This window comes from Choloepus didactylus, chromosome 2, assembly GCF_015220235.1.
Source record: "Choloepus didactylus isolate mChoDid1 chromosome 2, mChoDid1.pri, whole genome shotgun sequence".
Classification (NCBI taxonomy): Eukaryota; Metazoa; Chordata; class Mammalia; order Pilosa; family Megalonychidae; genus Choloepus; species Choloepus didactylus.
In genome coordinates this window covers 59,789,280-59,815,827 of record NC_051308.1, presented here as the reverse complement: position 1 = coordinate 59,815,827, position 26,548 = coordinate 59,789,280, and the positions used below count along the sequence as shown (strand labels likewise).

The following is a 26,548-nucleotide window of genomic DNA, read 5'->3' as shown; positions in this document are numbered from 1 at the left end:
TGTACAGAAAACGGTCTGTAGAGGGATACACATAGAACTGTTAAAAGTTGTTTCTTCTGAGTGAGGTATTAAAATTTAGGGGGAAGGGGTTAAGGCATACCTTTTTATTTTTTATTCTTCTGTATTTACATTTTTTTTACAGTGTTAATATATAGGCATACAACCATCTTAACTAAAAGTAGGAAGGAAGAAAAACATAACTAAAATTCATTTGTTGTCATTTGTGGAATATGATGACAGGTTTATTGCTGTTTAATCATCACATAAACTCAAAAGGAAATAATCTTCGTGAACTTGAGTTATACTGGGAAGGTTATTTCTTACTGTACTGCCACCTTGTGGCTAAACACAATCCAGTTATATCATTAGGACCGTTACCTTTCTAAGGTCAAAAGTATTCCTTCATTTTCTGTCAACAGACAATTATTGAGCACTTAAATGATGTATTTTCCAAAACATATAGTCAGCTTTCAGTTAACTTTACTAAGAGAGTAGAACACAGCACTAATACTTTAAAAATAGTTTTATACTTTGGCTTTAGAATGTAAACTATAAAGATACATATAAAGAAAATATCTTATCACCCAGAGATACTCCCTTTCATCATTTTGATGTTTTGCCTACTGATCTTTTTTGTTACACATATATTCACTCATTTAGGCATTCATTCAATAAATATTGAGCATCAGGTTCTGTTTTAAACACTTAGGATATAATGATGAGCACAAATTCTGGCCTTATGGACCTTATAGACTGTTGATTAAGATGGGGAACCAAGGAGAATGTAATGTTAGAGGAGGCTGGAAAGGTCAGAAGGGCCTGGATCAGGTAGCCTTTTGTAGGCCATAGTAAGTTTCCTGTTTATCCTAAGAGCAGTTTGTTCTTAATAAGCTAGAGAAAAAAGGCTATTGTGTTCCAAACAAGAGATAAAAGCAGTTTGAACCAGAATAGTTATGATTAAGATAGAAAGAAGTGGGAGGATTCCAGAGAGATTTAGGATACAGAATCTGTAGGGTTTGATAATGAATTGGATGTAGGAAGGGAGAGGAGGCGGCGGCATCAAGGATAACTCCTAGGTTTCTGGTTTGCACACTGGGTGGGATAGTGGTGCCATTCGGTGAGATACGACCTGATTTGTGAGGAAGATCGCTAGTTCAATTTCAGACATAGTGCATTTGAGGTACCTTTATCTGAGAGCAAATGCTCTATAGGCCATTGTATATATAAATACAGTCAATAAATTCAGGAGTCATTTCGTAGCTGATGGGAATGGATGGCAGAGTCATAAAAGGGGAGGTCAGGAATATGAGTTGCCGCATTATACATTATCTCAAAATATTACACATTAGAGTTGTTAATGCATGCCAGATAAATTAGATCACCCTTCTGAAACTGTACAGCAGATCAGCAGAGGTTGTGAATAGGTGTTATAATACTAGCTCTAATATTCTATCCCAGGTTTAATAGCCTATAATAGATAATGCTCCAATGATGAATGAATGCAATTTAAACCTATGCTTTATAAAGTAGAGCAGAATAAAATTCTATTTATAATTAATTTGTGGTCAAGTTTTGCCTAATTTAGGTTTTCTTTTTATTTTAACTTTCTTATATAGAGTAATTATTTGGTGTTCATGGCAGAGCTCTTCTGGTGGTTTGAAGTTGTGAAGCCATCATTTGTACAACCTCGTGTTGTTTGCCCACAAGAAGGTAATCAGTTTTTAACATTTTTTGTGTTCACACAAAATGGGAAGTTTTTATAACCTCATCTGGTATTCTTGTAGAGAGAAGCCTATCATTGTTTCATTGTAGAGAGAAGCCTTGATGGATTCTGAGTTATTTAATATTAGAAACCGCTGAATTTTCTGTGAGAGACAGAAGATAAAGATGGTTAGGAGAGGAGAAAAAGAAAAAGGAAAGAATGGCTCTGAATCAGAAGCCTTGTGGTGTAGAATTTTTTTTTTTTTATCACTAGCTTTAACTGTTTGCTCACTTTCTTCTCTTTGCATCTTTTACTCCCACCCCTAGCTTTTATTCCCTATCAGATTCTGAGTTTTTTAATATTGTTACTCAAATCATGGCTTAGTTTTTAATCTATAACTTGTATTTGCCATTAAACCATAGAAAGTTTTATATAATACATATTTTTAAACCTAATAGGTTTTGTGATTATTACAATATCAAGATCTATTGATAGCACTTCATAAGAATAAAACTAATAAGAAATAAAGGAGTTCCTACAAAGATCTTTGGGTATAAAGACCAAAAATCTTCCTGAATATCTCTAAAGCAAAATTTCATATAACAAAACATTTTCCACTGGCTTTCATTATATATAACCACAGGGTTATTTCTATAAGGAAAAACAAATCCTAAATTATAAGTTTAGCTTCACTGAAGAACTTCCTTACAGCATAACTATGGGACCAGTTTTTTCTATTTCTGATACCATCCCACCCAACATAAAACATGGTTGTTGTGCATCCCAGCTGTTTAGCTGCTTTCCTTGGCTCCAAATTTTGCTCTTCTTCTAACCACTGTCCTCACTTCTTCCCCTTGCCTTCCCAAAATAAAAAATAAAAAGAAGAGAAAGTGATGAGGAAGGAGAAAAAAATATATAGCCAAAGGGGAGACATACCACTCTTGTGAGTAGAATGAGCTTACTTCAGGTAGCTCACTGCATCTCAGGCAAAATTCTGTGAAGTATTGATAATGCGTATTTAATCTGTTCTGTTATCTCTAAGCTGCTTAAGGCAGAGTCTGAATATTGAGTTATTATATAACAAAGGATATCAATAAAGAAGTTGAGATCGTTCCCTAAGGTCAATAAGTACAGTTAGATGTCTTCGGTAATTACAATAACCAATATGTATAAAACATTTTACAATTAACATAGGATTTCCCCATACATTGATTTCATCTATTAAAACTATTCAATGTGAATATATATCAATAAAATTATATTAAAAAAAAAAAGTACTCAATAGCTGTTGCATTAGATCTCAAAGGCAAAAAGTAAATTGTTGTCTCCTCCAGGGTTATTTACAAAAAATGTAAGCTTATAGCAGTGGGTTTAATTATTCTCTTGTGAAATGCTCTCTCTGTTTAGAAGGAAGAAGTCCTTCTTTAACTTACTACCAAAATACCAATTATTCCATAAAGAAGCAAAGATGACCATATGTAATAGAAGTTCTATGAAAACTTTAGCAAAATGAAAACTCGAATTTATTTTTATTTTAAATACCTGTATACATTTTAATGTTAGTTTTTCTTCTCCATTAGTCTTAATCAAGTGATTTTTTTTTAAGCCAGAATACTTCAGGAAGAGTTTAAAGAAAATTTGTTTGAAAAGTATTTAATATGAAAACTTTAAATATGCTATGATTTCTCCATAAGTAGTATGGGAAATGGAGATTAAACTTTAAAAATTTACTTATGATCCAGGGTTCTTGAAATAGAGTTGGAAACATGTAAACCATGTAATTTTGAGATTTCTTATTTTATTCTAGCTGAACCTGTGAAAGATATGCCTTCAATTCCTGTTTTGAATGCTGCCAAAAGAAATGTCTTGGATAACTCATGTAGTTCTGACATCAGTTCAAGGTAGAATATACTTCATTTTCACTATTTCAATTCCATTCACTAATAAAACCAAAATAAAATTTTATTGCATTAAATAAGTATCTTTAAAATTTCAGTTGGACTTTGAACTAAATAGGTTTTAATTAACAGCATATGAAGGCCTGTTTTAAGTTAAATGTAACTGAAATTTATACTGAAATGAGTGTTTATGAACTATAGTGAAAAGTGGGAGAACATATTTTAAGGTCCAAGTAATTAACCTAAAACCAAACTTTTGCTGCATAACTTGTTTATAATTGAGAGCTGCCTAAATGATAGATAAGTCTTAGGCCTCAGGGGAAAACTTTTTTACTCTATTTGGGTTTTAAAAATTCTTTTAATAATTTTTAAAATCTTTCAGGCAGTTTCTCCTATTGTTTTGTGGACTGGTTTCTGTACCTTTTGAGAGATCCTAGCAGAATATTTATTATAATATTGTATCTTTATCTAATGCTTTAGTTCTTAATATCAGGAACTGACTTGAAAACAACGTAAAAGTGTCCTATCGTTTAATGTCAGGAGAATCCTGACTTCTGACACAAGTATGTGATAAGGATATTAGTTTATTTAAAAATGTTTTTTAGCAGATCTTATAAGCAGCACTTAATGTGTATTTTAGAACCTAAAGTTTATTCTGAATTTGGACTCCCTGATTTATCTGATTTCTTAAGTTTAAAATTGATGTATTTTGTGGATTTAGAAATTCAAGTAGATCCATTAAAATACATTTTAAAATTATAGGTAAGAAATTCAAAGTATTTCCTGTGTGAAGTCCTGGCTTATGATAAAAATATGAACTTGTCCTGAAGCCATCACCCACTCTTTACCTGTAAGAAGTTTCTCTTTCAAGTGGATGCTAATAAATGTAAAGACCAGGCCTTGACAAAACACTCTTACTGTCTTTGTAGGGCCTCTTACCTTTGTGAACTTTCTTTTGTGTCTAAAGCATTTCCTTTAAGAAATTAAGAAAGCATTTTCCTTCCCGTATCCTCTGTTTACTATTTTAAATTTTCTTACTACCTCCATTAAGTTTTGTATTCTGTAACTGTCCTTGAGATTTAGAACAAAGAGGTTAGGTTAGAATATTGCCAGTCTAGCAGCTTCTCTATTTTTCCCTTGGGATACTTTTTTCTACATATTACTATTTCCTCAATGGCATTCCTGGGTTAAATAGAGACATTTCCTTCTTTGACAATTTAGAAAACACTCAAGAATTCTAGGTCATCACTCTTGCAGTATTTTAATTTTTAAAATCTCTGAAGCTTTCTACTGGAAGAGTAGATTATTCCATAGTTATTTCTAGAAACCTGAGTAGACAATCTTCTACAATTCTGAGGCTGGAAAATGTCTAAATTTAGTCCCCATGGAAGATTCACATTGCCATACTGTTTGTCTCCTAGACATCTGACTGGCTACTTTTTCCCATTTTCCCTAGCAGAAAAACTTTTTTAACACAGATATCTAAATTCTTTTCCTTGAAGTCTTGGTGTCATTCTAGGCTCCTAATAACCTTCTTATTTCTGTAATTCTCCCCTATGCCCTCACTGTAGACTTCCATGAGAAGGATTTTGAGGCAATGAGTCAAGAATTTCTGTTCTTCCTGAGAATAATACAGTCACCTCTTCAAATGTCATTGGCATCTAAATAATGATCTTAAAAGAAAGAAAAAAACAAAAAAAGAAAGGAGGCAAAGCAAAAGATATTTCTAGCAGCACTACGTCACACACTTGGATACCAGCCGTTTCATAAGAGTTGTACCAGATCAAATCCTCTATGTAAATGTTACCCTCAAGTAGCTTTCTTCTCTTCTTTTTATCTCCATTGTCCTTGTCTGCTGCTGAATATTGCTAACATGGGCAATGTAGAGAGGTACTGAATGGTGGGGCAGTGTGGTGTGTTGATAGAGCACTGACTTAGCATTGATGGCCTGGGTTCAAGTCCTGGTATTCGCTGATAGTCTTCAGTAAATCAGTTGACATCACTAAGCTTCAAAAAAGGGCATTTAGAGGAACAAAGTATAATCTGGTGGTTAAGAGTTTGACTTCTGAAAGAGACAAACCTGATTTTGATTCATGGCTCACTCCTTAGTGGCTATGTGGCCTTGGACAATTTCTTTAATTCTCTAAGCATCAGTTTCATCTTCTATAAAATGGGGATAATAACAGTACTTATATTGTAGGTTGGTTTGAAGATTCTCTGAGATAATGCTTATGAATTGGTTTAGCACAGTGCTTGACACATACTAAATGCCCAATAAATGTAGCTTTAAAAAAAAAAATCAATTGCAAATAAGGCAATTGATAGGAATTTACAACACTTCAACCATTATGTGGGGAAGAAAACAAAGTGAACAAATTTTTAATAATTTGCTTTTATGCAAGGTTACTTCCCTGTCATAATCTAGGAGAGAGTGGAAACTGTGGAAATGGTTTTAGAGGGGGGGATAATAGAAATAAACATGACCAGGGAACAGTATACATATGATCTAATAGTGCTAGCAAGATTACAAACAAAACTGAGGGAAACTGTGATGGGCAGTTTAGGGGGAAATGGTCCATGGAAGCAAATAAAAATTTATTTTTTTTAAGAGAATTTTTAGGTTTACAGAAAAATGCAGAAAATGCAGAGTTCCTGTATACTCTATTATTAACACCTTGCATTAGTGTGGTACATTTTTTACAACCCATGAAAGAACATTACTATACTTATACTATTAATTATAATCCATGGCTTACATTAGGGTTCCCTATTTGTATTGTACAGTGCTATGTTGTGTTTTGTTTTTAAATTTTTATTCTACTGACATACATACAACCTAAAATTTCCCCTTGTAACCACATTTAAATATATACTTCAGTGCTGTTAATTAGGTTCACAATGTTGTGCTACCATCACCCTCAGCCATTACCAAAAATTTTCCATCACTCCAAACAGAAACTCTGTATAATTTTAAGCATTAACTTCCCCAGATAAGCATTTACTTTGCACAGAGCAAGGTTATGCAAGTTCTTCAGGTATTGTTGCTTTTGGAAAAGCTCATTTATTAAGCTTTCATTAAATAGTAAGAATACAGTATTAATATTTACAATTGAATTCTTTGGTTTACTTGTTATTCTCAGTTTATGTTAGCCAAAAAGATAATGTGGTTTGAGGTTACTAAAGAAGTCTCTACTTGCTATTCTCCAGTTTATTCTCAAACGGGGACAGTGGGCTATTCTCCAATTTATTCTCAAACGGGGACAGCGGGGAGTGGGCGGGGAGGAGAAAGACTTAATTTCTTCATTTGACTACCCGGTGGGACTTGGGCAGACTTACAACTTAAAAAGAAAAATAAAAGGAGGATTTCTTGATTTCGGCCAAATGTCATTACAATTTGAGAAACAGTCTAATTCCTTGCATTAATTGGAGTAGGGTACAATTAAATAAAAATAAATAACTGAAAGCTTCATTATATTTGTAGGATTGAGGTCTTCAAAATTGCAGCTCACTGTATTAATCTTGATGTAACTCTTCGAGATGTACAAAAACAGATCTGTGAACAGGGAAGCCCTTGGAAGGCCATCAGGCTTTCCTACAAGGATTTATTATAGCTACATTTTTTAGAGATTTAGATTAGTTCAAAATATTTCAAATTGATAAGTTTCATTTAACTTTTTATTTCTCAGTTTTTCTGTTTGTAAAATGAAAATAATATGTCAGATGTTATCTCATAAGGACATTGTGTTGTAAATGACAGTACTTATTAAGCTCTTTGGCAAAAAGACATAAAATTATATAGATACATATAATCTCAGTCATTCTTTGGTTTAGACAATATATTATGGTTCCTTACTCTTTATTTTATTTAAGATGGACACTCAGAGGTCTTGTTGTGACTTCAACTGTTCTATGTGAAATTTATATTAAAGGGCTAAAATACATTATAAAATTTTAAATTTATTTTGCACTGCAGTGGGGAAGGAGCTACATTTCCACAGTCTCATCATCATTTACCTTCTAGACAGTCACGTCCCCAAGCTGATTCTTCAATCTCAGGTAAAGTATTTGAAAAAGCCTAGGGAAATGCCATTTTAAATATATTAACCAGAAATGAAGAAGAATAACTATATATAAGCAAAAATATTCAGTCCTTTTTTTGAAAGGTGGCTGTTAAATACACACTAAAAATTTGGTCTGTTTTTTAATGCTTGCTTTTCTTAATAAAATGATCCCTAATCCTTCCTACCTACTTTTATTTTCATGCTATCAGTGAATCCTCAAATTTATGTGAAATCTGTTAAATTTATATGTTTATTATAAACCTATCTGTTAAATAAGTTAAAATTTTATCCAAAATTTCAGTGACTTTTTTTTTTTTTTTTTTTTTTTGCATTTGAAGGAGGAATTAGAAGGTCTTCATCTATGTCTTATGTTGATGGTTTCATAGGGACATGGCCCAAAGAGAAAAGGTAAAAAGAGAACTATTTTTAGTATATTCACATTATCAAGAAATGTTTACGTTATTTCTCTTTCTCTGTATCTCTTTTATTGATAACCAAATTGCTAAATCTAGACTTTAAGTTAGTACCTAAATTTGAAAAGGGCTACATAGTGGGATGATAATTGAGAGCTCAAAGGGGTTAAATCTGAATGGTAGCTAGATAGCCCTAACCTACTATGCCTTAGAACTATATCATTGAAATTGGGGAAAGAAAGGAAATATAATTCCAAATAATTGCTGTCATTTAGTGGTTTTTAAAAATTGTTTCTTTTATAGAATTATTTAAGGACTTTTTCTTTCAATTTTTTTTAGATCATCAGTGCATGGAGTTTCATTTGATATTTCTTTTGATAAAGAAAATAGTGTGCAGAGGTCTACTCCAAACAGAGGAATTATTCGTTCTATTAGTAATGAGGGACTTACTCTGAACAATAATCGTGTATCTAAACACATTAGGAAAAATCTGTCCTTCAAGCCAGTAAATGGAGAAGAGGAAGCAGAAAGCATTGAAGAAGAACTTAATATGGACTCTCATAGTGACCTCAAATCTTACTTGTCCCTTAATACAAATGAACTAAACTCTAATGAAAATATTCATTACAAGCCTCCAAACGGAGCTTTGCAAAATAGAATGCTTCTAGATGAGTTTGGCAATCAGATAGAGACACCAAGCATTGAAGAAGCATTACAAATAATTCATGATACTGAAAAATCTCCCCATACACCTCAGCCAGATCAAATTGCAAATGGTTTTTTTCTTCATAGCCAGGAAATGAGTATCCTAAATTCCAATATCAAGCTAAGTCAATCTAGTCCTGATGACAGAACTGATACAAAAGGTGGCTTGAGTCCCATAACTGACAATACTGAAGTAGACACTGGAATTCATGTCCCTTCAGAAGATATTCCTGAAACTATGGATGAAGATTCCTCTTTGAGAGATTATACCGTAAGCTTAGACTCCGACATGGATGATGCATCTAAATTTCTTCAGGATTACGATATGCGAACCAACAACCCCCGAGAAGCTTTGAGTCCTTGTCCAAGTACTGTAAGTACCAAGTCTCAACCAGGCAGCAGTGCTTCTTCTAGTTCTGGAGTTAAAATGACCAGCTTTGCTGAACAGAAATTCAAGAAACTGAATCATACTGATGGAAGAAGTAGTGGAAGCAGTTCTCAAAAAACTACACCAGAGGGTTCTGAACTTAATATTCCTCATGTAGTTGCTTGGGCACAAATTCCAGAAGAAACAAGTCTTCCACAAGGACGGGATACTACCCAGCTGTTGGCTTCTGAAATGGTGCATCTTAGGATGAAACTAGAAGAAAAGAGGCGTGCTATAGAAGCCCAGAAAAAGAAAATGGAAGCTGCTTTTACTAAGCAGAGGCAGAAAATGGGAAGGACAGCATTCCTTACTGTAGTGAAAAAGAAAGGGGATGGGATTTCCCCTCTTCGAGAGGAAGCAGCTGGTGCAGAAGATGAAAAGGTATACACTGACCGATCAAAAGAAAAGGAATCACAAAAAGCTGATGGACAGAGGAGCAAGTCTCTGGCAGATATAAAAGAAAGCATGGAGAATCCTCAAGCCAAATGGCCAAAGTCCCCAACCACACCTGTTGATCCTGAGAAGCAGTGGAACCTCGCAAGCCCCTCAGAAGAAACTTTAAATGAAGGGGAGATTTTAGAATATACAAAATCCATTGAAAAGTTAAATTCATCTCTGCATTTTCTACAACAAGAAATGCAGCGCTTGTCCCTTCAGCAGGAGATGTTAATGCAAATGAGAGAACAACAATCTTGGGTGATTTCACCTCCACAGCCCTCTCCACAGAAACAGATTAGAGACTTTAAATCTTCTAGGCAGACAGGCCTGTCCTCTCCCATTGCACCGTTCTCTTCTGACTCCCCTCGTCCTACTCATCCATCTCCACAATCTTCTAACAGGAAAACTACATCTTTTTCTGTTAAAAATCAAAGGACTCCCAGGCCAAATGAATTAAAAATACCACCTTTGAATCGAACCTTGACCCCCCCTCGGTCTGTAGATAGTCTTCCTAGGTTGAGGAGGTTTTCACCAAGTCAGGTTCCTATTCAGACCAGGTCATTTGTATGTTTTGGAGATGATGGGGAACCTCAGTTAAAGGAACCCAAACCTAGGGAGGAAGTTAAAAAAGAGGAATTAGAATCCAAAGGGACTTTGGAACAGCACATACATAATCTAGAAGAAAAGGAAATCAAACCTTTTGAGTCAACAGTTTCAGAAGTACTCTCACAGCCCATCACAGAGACTATATGTTTAACACCAAATGAGGAGCTACTGAATCAATCCACAGAACCACCTCCTAAACCTGTTTTCCCACCTACAGCTCCTAAAAATGTTAATCTAATAGAAGTTTCCCTCTCAGAATTGAAAGCCCCTGAAAAGGCTGATGTATCTGTTGAAAAATATGATGGAGAAAGTGATAAAGAACAATTTGATGATGATCAGAAAGTATGCTGTGGATTCTTTTTTAAGGTAATACTAATCTGCATAGTTGGGGACATCTTCATTAGACGGTTTTTTGGTTATTTTTGTTTTTTTGAGTTGACATGTTTGCATCTTTTAGTAGTAATTTCAATAAGTCTGCCATTAATTCTAAAATAAATCTTCTTACTCACCTTGGTGGATAATAATAATGTTTGAGCAAACTGATTTCTAGAACAGTGCTCCAGTTTTGGTTTGGAGCTGTAATCCTTTTATCGTCAGAGTCCTTGTACACATTTATAAATGCTCTCCATTTTTGTGCCTCTACCTCTTTATTATTTTCACAAAAGTCTTTTAAAAATTAAGGCTATTCAGATCTCTTCAAAGAGTGATTCCATTGCCAATTTGTCAAAAGTTCATAACTTAGCACTGTATGTACATATAGTTTAGATTCTTTTTTTATCTTGAACATCCTTCCTTACATGTTTTATCTTTTAAAAGTCTTTTAAAAACTGACCAGACAGGACCTTACAAGATAAAACATTTAAAAAGGCATATATAGTTTGATCAATTGTTACTGAAATGGCTCCTTTAAAAGTATTGGATAAAGGTCTATCACATGACCCTTAATTTCAGTATTGGTATTGGATATAATATATTTAAACAGTACTGTAGCCAGCTAACACAGATATTGAATATCACCTCTTGATCGTGAAGATCTTGAGATTTATCCTAGTTATTAGAAAGCTTAATACTTTTATTTTTAATCTTTTCTCCTAGAGTGTCATCCATTTTTTTCTCTTTATATTTTTCTATGTTTTCAAAATTACCTGTAGAGAATAATATATTTTCTGGAATCAGAAACATATATGTATGTTTTATTCATATTTGTTTTTTAATTAAGGGACTAAAGTTGATCAACTCTGATCCTATACAGCTCCACAATTTGAAGTATAGATAGAAAAAACAGCACCCAATAGCAGCAATTGATAATCTAAGATTTAAAACTGAAGTACACAGAAATTCTCCTGGGAACAAGTAACCCAAAAATATTGAAGTGATTAAAATTCCTGGTTTTACTTTTGGTCATTTAATGTTGGCAGTTTGTAACTTATTTTAAAATTAATCTCAGGATGCTTTGGGCTCTTTTCAGTGTTTAGAAATTTGCAAGTGAGTCATGTTACTGTCCCTTAATTATCTAAAACTACCATTTTTTAATAAAATGCCACTGTAACACTAATAGATATTCAAGTTTTCTGTCTGTTAGAGAACCTTGCTACCTCTATTTCTTGCAGAGAAGGAAGACAGAAGGAAAAAAAAATTGTCAACTAAAACAGTACATTTATACCTTCCTTTCCATTCTTACCTTCACTGCCCCAGTATTCATCCCTTGGACTATGGTTGTAATTTCTTTAATACTTCTAATCACTCCGTTCTTTCCTTCATACTGCTACAAGAGGTAATTGTTCCAAGAGCATAGCTCCAGTCGAGTCTCTTTCCATTTACAAATCTTGTTGAATAAAATGTAAACTCCTTAGCACAGAATTCAGGGATTTCCATAGACCAGCCCAAATCTTTTGTCCAGCCTCTCCCCTATAGCTTCTTTATGCTGAAGTCTTTCATCATTCCTAAGGTAGAGATTAAATACTTCCTTCTTTATGTCTAAACGCACTTGTACTATAGTACCTATGACCCCAAATTTTCAACTATTTCTTTATGATTTGCTTTCTCCCTTAGACTGTGAGGTCCTAGAGGTACTGCATCTTTTTATCCCCAGAACATAGTAAAATGTCTGGCAAATCGCAAGATATATATAGTTGGTTAGATAAATGAGTATTAGACTTGATTTGTTGAATGGTATCTTCTGAGTTTATCCTTTCAGATTTAATCGCTATCTGGGTTCCTAAACAAAGCACCTTGCTTGTACCTCTTCCCCATGAGATTTGAGACCCAGGATAAGTGTTTCTTAACTTAAACATTAAAAGTATTCATTAAAGATAGTGACTTCTACAGCTTGTTATTATCTTGAATTCTGAAGCATTTTGGAAACCCTCTGAGAACTAGGGCTGTCCCTAAGGATTCAGGTAGAAACTGAGGCATGCCCAGGATGTACAGATAGTGAACTAGCTTTCAGACTGAAAGAATTTTAGAAGAGGAGTATAATTACACTTATCTCCTCTTCAGAGGGAAAACCTTCAGAATAGTTCAGAACTCATCATACGAGCGGTCAGAACCTCAACTTAGAAAAAAGCCATTCAGCTGTAGTTGCATTTATATAATATAACTTTGGGTGGCTAATTTTTTGGTGCTTTTACCTGAGTTTTCTTTATTGAGCATGTATTTTAAATACAATTCTTAAAACTGGGAGAAAACTCACTCTAAGTTACTTATTAGTGTTCAAAATAAATCTTTGCTTCTTTTTCTTTTTATGGTTCTTTCTAAATTTTTTTAGGTTTTGGAAGAGTGGGATTAAATAAGTGTAAGTGGTCTCTGTTACATGATAGAACAGTAATCACTTAAAGTTCTTTCTTAATAATTTCTACAACACGTCCATTCACATTTGGTGAGGTTGGAATAATAATGTTGGATATATAGTTTAGATTTTCAATTATAAAAGTAACCACTAAGTGTGACCCTAACAATTGAAAATGAGAATATTGGTATTATTCATCTTTTTCAATTAAATTGGTTCTTAGGATGATCAGAAAGCAGAAAATGATATGGCAATGAAACGGGCAGCTTTATTGGAGAAACGATTAAGAAGGGAAAAAGAGACTCAGCTTCGGAAACAACAGCTGGAAGCAGAAATGGAGCATAAGAAAGAAGAGACAAGGTAAAGGAAATTACTGTGCCACTTATAAATCTGAACATTGATGGGCATATTTTAAAAATTTGGGTAAGTATGTGTTGCAAGAAGACAGTTTCTCACTGATATGATTAGTAACATTTTTTTCATAGACTTTTGCAGTATATATGGACAAATGAATTAATATTGATTTCTGGTGCTTTTTAGAAGTTAATTTATTTTTCCAAAGTATTGCCTGATTGTATATTTTTATCCTAAGTTTGAGGTATTTCAAAGTAAAGTTCTTCAAAAATATTAATTTAAAATAACTTAATTTGGTTATGTGTGTTCTTTTTCAAATAACCAAAATTTTCCCAATAAGATTATCTCAAAAAACCATAAATTGTTTTTATTTTAGAGGAAGCTTTTTTTTTCAAGGTGCGGGAATATAATTCTCCCCTCTCACATCAAATACATACTCTTTCCAGTGTCTGTTGTTTTTGTCCTTGATATGCAGAATAAGACATTTGACTATTTGATTTCTTAGGCGTAAAACTGAGGAAGAACGTCAGAAGAAAGAAGATGAGAGAGCACGCAGAGAATTTATTAGACAAGAATATATGAGACGAAAACAATTGAAACTAATGGAAGATATGGACACAGTAATTAAACCCCGTCCTCAAATAGCAAAACAAAAAAAACAGCGCCCAAAATCTATTCATAGAGATCATATTGAATCCCCTAAAACACCAATAAAAGGTCCTCCAGGTAACACAGCTTATTATAAAGAGTCTGTTCATAAAAAACACCAGCTTGGTATGTCGTACTAACTTGATTGTGCTTTGATATGCTAAATTAGATCACAGTTTGAGAATATGCATGCTCCTTGTTTGGAAAACCAAAACGAGCAAGTGAAGATTATGACTTAGGTGTATTATGTGTGCATGCATATATTCAGTAGAACAAACGTGAATGCTAAAAATGCACTTTAAATACTAACCTACTGGGGAACTCTGCCCTGAGATATAATCTCTCTGAATTATTAATTACCCCCACACACTTGTAAATTTAAGAATACACTGTGTGCACTGAATTATACAAGAAACATGCCAGTGGAATAAGGAATATAAAATCAAAAGTTCATGACTCCCTCCTTTAAAAAAGAGTTGTTCAAAATTCCAAATTTATAATTTCTCAAGTTGAGAGAATATATGTTTTTTTTTTTTTTAATTCAACATACAACATTGATTAAAGAGAACTCTTGCCTTTTCTAGTCAGTGAAACTTTTTGATACCCAATACTGGGCTGAATTGAATTACATATTGCTAAACATATTTTGTTCTTTTTATTAATATTGTCTTGATTTTTTTTTTTAATTTCCTTAAATTTTTTTTTTTCTTTAGGGTCACAGTATTGTGTCTCATATTAGCCCTTTCTTTCTGGAATAAATCCTAATAGCAAGTTAGTTTTATCCTTGTTTCTTAAGTAGATTCCTTGCTAATTTAAAATAGGTTATGTATATATGCATGCAAGCATATTATGTGTTTAGATTAAGAGTAAAGAAAAAAGGAAAAGAAACTACAGAAGCTCAATTTTCATATGCTGGTGTTAACTAATGAACAGACTCTTTGCTAGTTGCTCTTTTAAATTTCTAATTTTGTTTTTATTCAGGGTCACGAATTTATCGTGTTTTTTCAGTCTCTAGCCTTTCTTTGGCATCACTGAACACAGGAGATAATGAGAGTATACATTCAGGCAAGAGGACACCCAGGTAAATCCATAACATATGAACATTTTTTATGGAAAAGAATATGGTACCTGCAATTATACAGAATTCTAAGTAAAAATCATTTAGTTTTCTTATTTTATAGTGATTGAATTGAAATTGTAAATTTGTATAAGTTGTATTGACTAGGATTGTTTAGGTTTCTGTTAAAAGAAATTATATAAAGAGGAAGACTAGCATGGTTTATTCATCTTTCAGTATTTTTTTATTTTAGAATTTTAGAATTATTGACATTGATAAGGTACTTTTTTTATAAGCTATGAAATATTAATAGTAATTGTACATTGGTAATTGCTAATATGATTGTGATGAAATATTGGCCTGTAAAAAGAGGAAGTACATCATCTAAATAGTGCCACCTCTCTAGCTTATTCCCCACTGAATATAAAGTTTTTCCCCCACTAGAATAACTCTAAAGTACATCGCCTATGACTTGTACTCTTTCCCTAGTGTTTGGATTGGAAGCTAAAAATCAGTTTTTCATTATCTTATAACATGCAGATCAAAGAAAATGTTTCCAGTGGCAGTCATCAGCTTTGAGTTCTAATCTTTGTATGACCATTCTACTCCATTAACTGTCCATTTTCATATGGAAAAACATTCATTCTTCATCAACAAATATTTATGGAGTGCCTAACTATGCTGTAGGCACTATTCTAGGCACTGAGATGCATAGCTGTAAGACAAATGAAGTTGTCACTATCTTTTTATTTTATTTTTAAGCTTTTAGGTTGATTTTGGCTGATACTCACATATGCTGTTCTGTCCCCCAAATGTTCCTTCTTGAAACAAAATTATTCTGTTTACTATTTAGATCAGAGTCTGTAGAAGGCTTCTTATCTCCAAGTCGTTGCGGCAGTCGAAATGGAGAAAAAGACTGGGAAAATGCATCAACAACATCTTCAGTGGCTTCTGGAACAGAATACACAGGTTAGTGTCTATATTTTTAGGGTAACAGCTGAAAATAGATACATGAGAACAGATATAGCTATACTAAAGAATATGTCATTAGCTCAATTCTTGGTCTGTACATAGGAGTCTGAACAAAAACAGTGAATACAGGTGGTCAATTACAGGTAGGTCAGTTTCAGTAACATACTTCCACTTAGGGAACTGTGATTTGTCCCAGGTGAATTGAAATAGGCTTCTAAACAAAATTAGTGATGCCACTTACATCTTATCCCTCTACTTCTACTTTTAAAATGCTTGGCATTTTTGTGTTGTAGTTAGGTCTGAAGAAGGTTTTGGAGAGGTTCTGTCTGCATTACATAGGTTTTGAGTACTGAAAAAAGGTTAGAATCGACAAAGTCCCGTCCCTAACACTGGGATTTCAGGCATCTAGAAGGGTACATCTTCAGTAACTATTAAAAGACTTTAAAAGATAAGAAAAATGCACTGGATCTAGGAAGGTATTACGCCTCATATATCCCTGACAGGTCCTCTTCTAGCCTCTGTTTGGGTAGGCATTTTTGAAATAAAAGGAAATTGACCCAAAAAATGTGGGTAAGTACCTACAAAAGAAATGAAACGAGAGAAAATGAGAAGAGATGTGAGCACGGAAGAGGTAAAATAAAAAGGCACAGGAGGAGAACATGGGTGGGAAGAGCAGAGGAGACAGGAGATTGCTTCTGTCCATTTTGACCCAGTGGAAGTGGGTCACTATAAAATAGGCTAAAGAGGTTAGAACTCACTAGAGATTTTTCACATGTACTTGTCAGCATGGCTTTCAATACTCCCGCTACAGCCAATCTGACAGCCTTTAAGGCCTGGGATTATACAACATTTCCGATTTATTCCCTCAGCTCCTTCTTGTTACTTTAGTTTAACAATCATTTATGGACCCCATATGTTCCAGGCACTGTTCTGAGTAACAGAGTTACAGAGTTTCAGTGGTGTGCTAGAGCCCATTCTTATGGGCTGTGAAACTGATTGTTATATTTTCAGGAATTTTTCAAGCTGTTGAACCATTGGTAGCTTGAAATCAGCCATGGTGGGAGTATTTATACCATAGAATTCAGCCTCCCTACTCCCCCCAAAAATACCAGTTTTCGAGCACAGTACTAAGAGTAAGGCACAGTTCTTGCCTTCGAGGACAGAGTTTAATAGTATGAAGTAGGATGGAGATTGTACTGTGGTCTACCCTTCATGAGTAGGAATGTTCCAGGAAAATGGCAAAAAGTGCTTCAGTGTTTTCACTGACCAAGGGATACCATTGATAAAATGATTTAAAAAAAAAAAAAAAGAGGTGTAGAAGAAGAAAAAAGATAAGACTTTCTCTTATCATTTTGATAGCTTAAATTGCTCATGACCCATTCTACTTCTCATGGACCCATTCTACTTCAGGCTCACCAATAACTTTATTAGACTTGAGAAAAAAAACATTAAACAGGCAGTGGTGATTGTAGCAATCTCTGATTTCCAGAACTGCTGTCATAGGAAAGTTTCAGAAGGCCATAGAAACATCCTCAAGATTTCTCTGTATGGATAAATAACTGTTCTGATGTGGAATGCAACCAGTCAGAGGCTTTAAGCACAGAATTTGGTTTTCTATTACAATGTTTCATCAGTGTAGGAATAATTACATCATTATTTAATATCATTTAAATATAGTGAATATTTATGATTTAAATACAGTAGTATTTCTGACTAAGGAATTTTATTTTTCTTAATGTTAATCTTTACCACAGGACCAAAGCTCTATAAAGAACCCAGTGCAAAATCCAATAAACACATAATACAAAATGCTTTAGCTCATTGCTGTTTGGCTGGAAAAGTAAATGAAGGTCAGAAGAAAAAAATACTGGAGGTAAGCATGTTTGCATGAAAATAAAATCTGACAACATATAAAACTGTAGTGTTTTCTCTACCAATTCAAGAAAAAAATACAGCTCTCCTAGAATTTCAACGGCATCTACAAGGTCTGTAACAGTACCTTTTAGTTTTTTAATAACGTTAGTTCACTTTCAAAATGGTTTCTGAAAGACTGTGGATTCAAGTAAGGACTAGGAATAGATTTAGATGATAACATAAAAATACAAATTATTTTCTTGCCCAAACCCACTCATGTTTTGTAAATATGATAACATAACTTTCCTTTTGAAATGAAGCTCTTTTAGCAAAGGAGATTATCCATGCCTGATTGTTAATGGTAAAGGCAATTTGGCTAAGATCAAAACTGAGGAGATACTTTATATCTTTAAAAGTTTCCTACAGGACTAGAATACCTACACAGAGCCAGTAGAACTTCAATGGTAAGATGTTTGCATACCTTTTTAATTAAAGCTTGCTTTGCTTGTATAATATATACCTTATTTTGGTTTCTAAGGATTTATATTTTAAATTAAATGTCTTATAAGATTTGGCTAAGAAATGCAACACAGTTATATAAACTTCATTCAGCTAAATGTCTGAGGATTTTCATTGTTGTTGTTATTTTTTATTCTAAAGGAAATGGAGAAGTCAGACGCCAACAACTTCTTAATCTTGTTCCGGGATTCAGGCTGCCAGTTCAGGTCTTTGTATACTTACTGCCCAGAAACTGAAGAAATCAATAAACTGACTGGGATAGGCCCTAAATCTATCACTAAAAAAATGATTGAGGGACTTTACAAATATAACTCTGACAGGAAACAGTTTAGCCACATACCTGCTAAAACTTTATCTGCCAGTGTTGATGCAATTACCATACATAGCCATTTATGGCAGACCAAGAGACCAGTAACACCCAAAAAACTTTTACCCACTAAGGCATAGGAGTTGGGAAATGTTTGCTTCAGAACATTCATGATAAATTTGCACTTCATGTTTCCTGCCTATAGAAAATCTTTCTAATTGCCAACAAGATTTTATTAATTAAAACTGGACTTTAAGCTCTGTTGTCATGAACAACTGGAATGTAAACTACAGTATTTTGGAGTGCAGAAGATTCTCACTTTAGGTGATAAGTCCAACTGATGAAGGAAATGTTTTGATTCACAAGTGGAGATTTGTACACGTTAGCAGGTTCACCTGCTTGATGGCAGTTACACTGAAGCACTGAATTGTCATCTACACTAGTTGGACTTATGGTTGAAATATGGCTGAGATTACAGATTATGTGTTTTATTTGTTGCTTCTTGTTTTTTAACCTTTTAATGTATATGCTTGTCTTAAATGGTTTATTTTGCTATTTTTTCTCTCCTGGGGGTTTATTCTAAGATACCTTTTTATTGTGTTTCATGTGGAGATCATGAGAGTAGGAAATACACCTTCAGAAGAAACCTGCACCTTTCTTATTGTGCTAAGAGAAACACTAGCTTTTATTTTTACATGTCATATTTTAATGGTGTTAAAACTTTTGCAAAAATCATTCTGCCAAGTATTTACAATTCTGTATTTATTATTTACTCAAGTATTAACATTTCTCTATTAAATAAGAGGAGGTGATGTAAAGAGCTGCTAGTAGGTTCACTTTAAACCACATGAGTTTTAACCAAGAATATGTTCTAAGAAATTGCTGATTAAATCAGTGCTGTTTTCCCACAACTTCTGGCCAACTCAGAATCATTTAGATTGCTCTTTTAAGGAAAAAAAAAACACAAGATTTTCTATCTCTTTTAAAGTAAGTCACTTTATAAACTGCCAGAAGTGAATGACACTTTGAGAGTAGTCTTTCAATCTGACGATGTAAGACTTTCCACCACAAGTTCTCAAGAGGTCTTTATATTAATAACTGATATAAAAATTATATTTAGAATTTTAAACATGTACAAAGGGCTGCATTTTAATTTTAAGATAGCTTCACATTATTTTACTTACATTGAGTTTTTCTTCTTTTAATCCTTTTCAAGTGGAAGAGCTTAGAATAAGTACACACTTGAAATCTCCTCTACATGATCTTTGTTCCTTGAATGATATATTCCAGAGGGTTAGCTGGGGAAAAACTTCATTCTCAGGAAAAGACTTGAATGATTATGTGACCTTGTTATGTTTCAGTGTTGTGACAACTGTGTAAACTTAGGAGAAAAGACAGTATTGTATCTTAAGTGAGATGCATAGTTTGTTTTCGTTCATGGGAAGTAGAATCTAAAATATATACATTTCTCTAATTGAGTTGTTTAGGGAGACAATTGATGTTTCACATGATGTATTTACTTATTTTAAAAAAGAATAGGAATGAGATGTCCCTGAACTGTACTTTTCTATTATTATAAGGCCTTTAGGCATCAGTGCATCTGGGCTATCAACATTTTCTCAAATGCTGTCAATATTTTACTGTAATTTATGTTCTTATATTTATGTATATTTGTTAAAACTGTAAAAAAAAATTTTACAGATTTTTTTCCAATACCTGTGCAAGATTCATGTGTGGCTCAAAACTATTTGTGATCTACTGTTTGCATGTAAGAGACCAGGATATGTAACATTTATATTTCAAGTGTACACATATTGTGTATATAATATATGAATATTAAAAATGAGGAACTGCACATTTTACCTTTTAGACAACAGTTTCTATCACATTTAGAAGGAGATGGTTGTCAAAAACGTGTTTAGATTAAGGCTATTTAAAATAAATAATAAAAAAACTACTCAAAATATGGTGAATAATAGTCAAAAAAAAATCAATAAACATTTTACATTGTTAAATTTGTTCTTTTCAGTCAATTAAATTTCCCTTATCAAAGCAACCTTCTTTGTGATATTACTTGGCCATTAAATAAAGAAAAATTGGATGCAAGACAGGAACTATTTAAAACTAAACAGAACCATCATTGATTCTTAAATTTATGTGAGTCCAGCAATTGAATTACATGTTATGATGTCTAAAGGCAGAATGTGAATATTGCCATAGAAGTCCATTGCTCTCAGAATAAGATTTTACTTTATAAATGCAGAAGAAATATGGATATAGTTCTTTAAATCTGCCGATTTATTATGGTGCAGCTTTCATTGGAATTATGTCTTAAAAATTATAAAATTAAAAATTATGTCATTTCATAAAGTCTGAGAATTTTCATCAACCTTCCTGAATGAAACACACTGGTGCTTTCTTCATTGGAGGTCAGAGTATTATGATGATGATTACTCAATTAAATTTGCCAAACACCGTGATTACCCGTGCAGACTCTCAAATTCTGCTATTTGACACGGCTTTGGAAAGCTTTTTAATTAGTCTCAGTTTTTTCATTTTTGTTTTAGAATGACTGTTACAGTTTTATTTGGCTGTTTAAAGCCAAATTTGGCGATTTAATTATGTTTCATGGGCACTGTTGAACAATGTACAGTGTATGGTGTGCTTACCTGTCCACTCAAAAGCATTGCTTATTACAGTTGTGTTTTTTTTTTTAAGATGCTGTGCTGTAAAATACTGTCATATTTGCTATTTCCTGGTACTGTGTAGTTTTTCCCCTATCATTTGAATAAAAGCATGGCACCAAATGATTCCTTTTCTGTGTCTCTTAAATAAAATGTATTTTTTTTATAAAATTATCTGAACTTGGGTGAATCATCATATAGTTTTCTTGTCTGTTAGCCAAGGGTTAAATTTAACACTCTGAATATTCATATTTATAAGCAGCAACTTTTATTAATATTGTTTTACTGACTTATGGGAATCTTAAAAAAGCTGTTACTTTCTATGCTTAGCTCAGACAGTCTATGTACAGTGTGGTATATAAATGTTTATGCTCCTCTTATATTAATCTCAAGTGATTCGTTATCTTTTGATGAATTAATAATTAAATTATGCTAGAAATAATGCTTTATCTTTGAAATTGAATGGCTGGTGAAATCCACCAATCTACTAGAGTAGCCATGGTGAAACCAATTATTGACCGTGATGCCGTAAGTTTCACTTTGATTTTGCTGATTCTCTTCATTCAAACCAGAGCAATTGAGAGAAGAAATTTCTAATAAAACGACTAAAAAAACATTCATGCATAATTACATGCCTGAAGAAATACTGGCTGATAGGCATAGGTGTGGTTCTCCAGTGGTTCTCTATCCTAGGGTCCTTTGATAGGATGCTGAACATTCAGAAAAGAGCTATACTTCCACAATAGTTCTAGTACTTTAATCTTCAAAAATTAAAAGAATAAGAACCATAAGACCCAGGCAGAATTAGAGAACTATACACCACCCATGGTACCTTTGTGCACAGGCAATTTTAAGAGTATGTTCCCTGATCTAGCTACTTGATAGTTCTCAACTCAGAGGAAAATATACTATGATGAATAGGAACAGAGGTCTTTATTTTGTGATCTCTCTACACAGAGTGATAACAGAAAAACAACCAGCAAAGGAAACCTAGCTGAAATGCCATGATCTAAGAATCAGGAATTGGAAAAAGACGTCTATAAAATGAGTGTGAAATCCCTCGGAACTGTATAGATACTTAAAAACAAATCTATCTCTTTAAATGCTAGTCTGCTTTAAAAAAAAGAAAGAAATAGTTTTAGATAACTTTATGGGGGTGGGGGTGTGCAACGGTTGGCATGTCAGAGCTGCTCTTTAAATAAGGAGATCTAGAATGATCTAGAATGTACTTTCAGTCATCTGCTTTTTGCATATGTAGGCATACAGGTCTCCTAGCATTTTAATATTCCCAGTCCAGATGCTTTTACAACAAGAATGAGTTTCATGCAGATGTTTAATACCGCTGTGGTGTTTATGACTAAAGTAAACTCCGTCTGTGGTGGTTTGTATTTATGCCAGGAAAATAGAGAGAAAAAAAGTTTTCTTTTACTTTCTGTTGAAGAGGATAAAAGCAAATGAGATAAGAGAAAAACGTTTTACGCTCCACTAGAATTTTTATTTATTTTACATGTTAAGCAAGGTCACTGTGATACCTGGGCTAGTGGTATATTTTATTTTTCTTAGTCTGTTGTTTCAGGTGGTTGAGTCTATGCTTCCTTCAGTAGCGTCTTTTGGTGTAGTGCCACCAAAGGACAGGGCTGAAGGACACAGGATGACAGGTACAGTTACTGCTCCTCTGGTTTACAAATGACAGTCAGCTAAGTGATTCCCCAAAGAAATGTGGCTCTCACCCCCCAAAGAAACAGACTATCCACTTAAATGCTAATTTACAATTTAAAAGGTTTTTTGATAACATGTTCTCATTTAACTCCTAGCACCACCTGTGAAGAGGTAGGCATTAATATCTCCATTTTACAGATGAGGGTAATGAGGCTTTCAAAGGTTAATAACACAACTGTAAAACACAAACTGAGACCCTAATGTAAACTATGGACTAAAGTTAATACTGTAATTATAACATTGTTTCACCAATTGTAACAAAAGTAGCACTCTAATGCAAAATATTAATAATAGGGAAAATTGTGTGTGAGGGGGAGTATATGGAACTGTAATTTATGTGTAATTTTTCTGTAAACCTATAACTTCTCTAATTTAAAAAAACAAAAAAAGGTAGTGACTGTCCCAAGAACACAAAAGTTATTAAGTGGCAGAATCACAACCAGAATCTGTCTTCTGATTTTAAGTCCCCTTCACTGTACCACAGGATGCAAACTTTTCCACTGCATCATAGACGTTGTAGAATAAAAATAAAGTCTCATAATTGTACTAATTAGTACTGTTTTCACTATTGATGGAAAAACTGAGAACTTGTAGTTAGTGGATTTTGTTCTCTTGTCTGATCATGTTACCAGCATCAACACAACCACATCAGCTACAATCAGACTGGCATGCACCCATCGTACTCTTGAATATCTAGATTCATAAATCCAGGAGAAAGGAGAAATCACAAAAGTGGTAGAAATGAACAAGTTCTGATAACATGATTAAATTTCTTCAGCAAAAAGTTATTAGTTGTGAGAGGCTAGGTCACAAAGATAGGGTCTCAACTATCGGGGACTCTGTCTCAAGGGGGATGAAGTTAGACCTTTACAAACAATTGATATACTCTGTGCTATAATAAAGGTGTGGACTAAAAATAAAGGGCAGATAAGCACTTCTTGTTAACAGTAAGAGGTTTCTTGTCTGTTAAGCAAGTTCACATACTAGATTGTCTTATTAAAACTGACTTTATGTTTTTCCCACATTCACATGTCCGGAGGTCCAAACTGCAGGTCTCTCCTTGTGGCCGCGGTGGAGCGAGTATGAGCTACAGCAACCGAGCTATGGCAGGACAGGCATTTAGAAAGATTCTTCCACTCTCTGATAAAGTATTGGTTTAAAGGACTGCAGCCAAACTGTAACCAAAGGAGGCATTATGCTTCCAGAGAAATCTTAAGGAAAAATAATAGCAAGGAACAACAGTAGCTGTGGGATCAGGATCTAAAGGAAAGGGTGGAAAGATTCAACCACTTAGCATGAGAGGTGGAGATGTGCACATTTAAAATTTTTCAGTTAGGTAGATATTCCCAAGTTGTCCTCTACATATATTGTGATACTTTACTTTCCCACCAAAAATTCATGTAAGGACCTTGCAAACCTGGCATTATCATAACTTGAGAATTTTATGTTTGTTGGCCATTTATTTTTCCTATTCTATGCACGGCCTGTTCATGGTCTTTAAGAAGAATGCAACTTTAGTATGAGCAAGGAACTTAGCCAATCCATTACTATTCTTTGTTATCTGATCATGGCCAGACTTGAGGCTTAGTTAATGTGGCTAAGGCCATATGAGAAGTTTAAAAAGGGTTCTGAACATAGAGATTATGCTTGACACAGCATGTGTCAGGATTTATTCTGTCTCTTCCAAATGTTTTTAAATATCCCACCAAAGATTTAACTACCAGAAATAAAAAGAAATCATCTTGGGTATCCATTTGCAAAACAATGAAGGAAGACCCCAAACTCACATCTTATACAAAAATCAACTCAAACTGGATCAAAGACAGAAATATAAGAGGCAGAACTATAAAACTCCTAGAAGAAAACATAGGGATGCATCTTCAGGACCTTGTGTTAGGTAATGGTTTCTTAGACTTCACACCCAAAGCACAAGCAGCAAAAGAAAACTAGACAAATGGGACCCCAGCAAAATTAAAAACTTTTGTGCCTCAAAGTATTTTATCATCAAAGTAAAATGACAGCCAACACACTGGGAGAAAATATTTGGAAACCACATCTCCAATAAAGATTTAATATCCAGAATATATAAAGAAATCCTTCAACTTAACAACAAAAAGACAACTTATTGCCAATTAAAAAATGGACAGAAGACTTGAATAGACATCTCTCCAAATAAGATACACAAATGACCAAAAGCACATGAAAAGATGCTCAACATCAGGGAAATGCAAATCAAAACCACAAGATACCATTTCACACCTACCAGAATGGCTGCAATTAAAGAAACAGAAAATTACAAGTATTGGAGAGGATGTGGAGAAACAGGAACACTCCTTCATTGCTGGAGGCAATGTAAAATGGTGCAGCCACTGTGGAAGACAATGTGGTGGTTCCTCAGAAAACTAAGTATAGAATTACCATATGATATGGCAACCCTACTTTTAGGTATTTGCCCAAAAGAACTGAAAGCAGGGACTTGAACAGATATTTGCACAATGATGTTCATGATGGCATTATTCACAATTGTCAAAAGATGGAAGCAACCCAAGTTTCTATCAACAGATGAATGGATAAACAAAATGTGGTCTATATATATACAATGGAAGATTATTCAGCCATAAAAAGGAATGAAGTTCTGATACATGCAACAACATGGATGAACCTTTAAGACATCCTACTGAGTGAAATTAGTCAGGGCAAATATTGTATGATCTCACTGATATGAAATAATTAGAATAAGCAAACTCTTAGAGTCAGAATCTAGAATACTGGTTACCAGAGGACAGGATGGAGATAGGGAATAAGGAGTTAAGGCTTAAAATGTACAAAGTTCCTAATTGGAATGATGGAAAGTTTTGGTAATGGATGGTGGTGATGGTAGCAAAACATTGTAACTGTAACAGCACACAAATATATATATATGAATATGGTTAAAAGAGGAAATGTGAGGTTGTATATATGATGACAGAATAAAATTTTTTAAAAAAATCCATGGAACTGCACTACAAAGTGAACCCTAAGTCAAACCATGGACTTTATTTAATAATACAATTATAAAAATGTGCTTTCATCAATAGTAACAAGTGAATCACACCACTGCAAGATGTTAATAATAGGGTGGGATATAGGAATCCTGCATTTTATACATAATTGTTCTGTAAACCACAATTATGTTCTTTAAAAAAAAAAGAAAAGAAAAAAGAAAATCCATAGGAATGTACAACACAAACAGTGAACTGTAGGGTGAACCCTGGACTATAGTTAAGAGTACAGTTATAAAAATGTTCTTTCATCAGTTGCAACAAATGGACCACACTAATGCAAAATGTTATTAATAGGGTGGTATTTGAGAACTCTATATTTTATGCGTGATTGTTCTGTAAACCTATGACTTCT

General features: G+C 33.7%; 1 protein-coding gene across 5 annotated transcripts in view; it reads left to right on the top strand.

Moving 5' to 3' along the window:
- Positions 1-19,811, top strand: part of CAMSAP2 (calmodulin regulated spectrin associated protein family member 2) — a 133,777-nt gene extending 113,966 nt beyond the window's left edge. For 3 of the 5 annotated variants that reach the window (XM_037825077.1, XM_037825075.1, XM_037825073.1), the window contains 11 exons: positions 1,617-1,710; positions 3,510-3,603; positions 7,574-7,656; positions 8,000-8,069; positions 8,414-10,616; positions 13,262-13,398; positions 13,898-14,118; positions 15,022-15,121; positions 15,951-16,066; positions 17,824-17,942; positions 18,584-19,811. In XM_037825077.1, the coding sequence (XP_037681005.1) occupies positions 1,617-1,710; positions 3,510-3,603; positions 7,574-7,656; positions 8,000-8,069; positions 8,414-10,616; positions 13,262-13,398; positions 13,898-14,118; positions 15,022-15,121; positions 15,951-16,066; positions 17,824-17,942; positions 18,584-18,889 (3,543 nt within the window). In that variant the 3' untranslated portion in view covers positions 18,890-19,811. The remainder of the gene's footprint in view (positions 1-1,616; positions 1,711-3,509; positions 3,604-7,573; positions 7,657-7,999; positions 8,070-8,413; positions 10,617-13,261; positions 13,399-13,897; positions 14,119-15,021; positions 15,122-15,950; positions 16,067-17,823; positions 17,943-18,583) is intronic. The other 2 variants (XM_037825076.1, XM_037825074.1) reach the window with 1 other exon arrangement.
- The last annotated feature ends 6,737 nt before the right edge of the window (positions 19,812-26,548 follow it).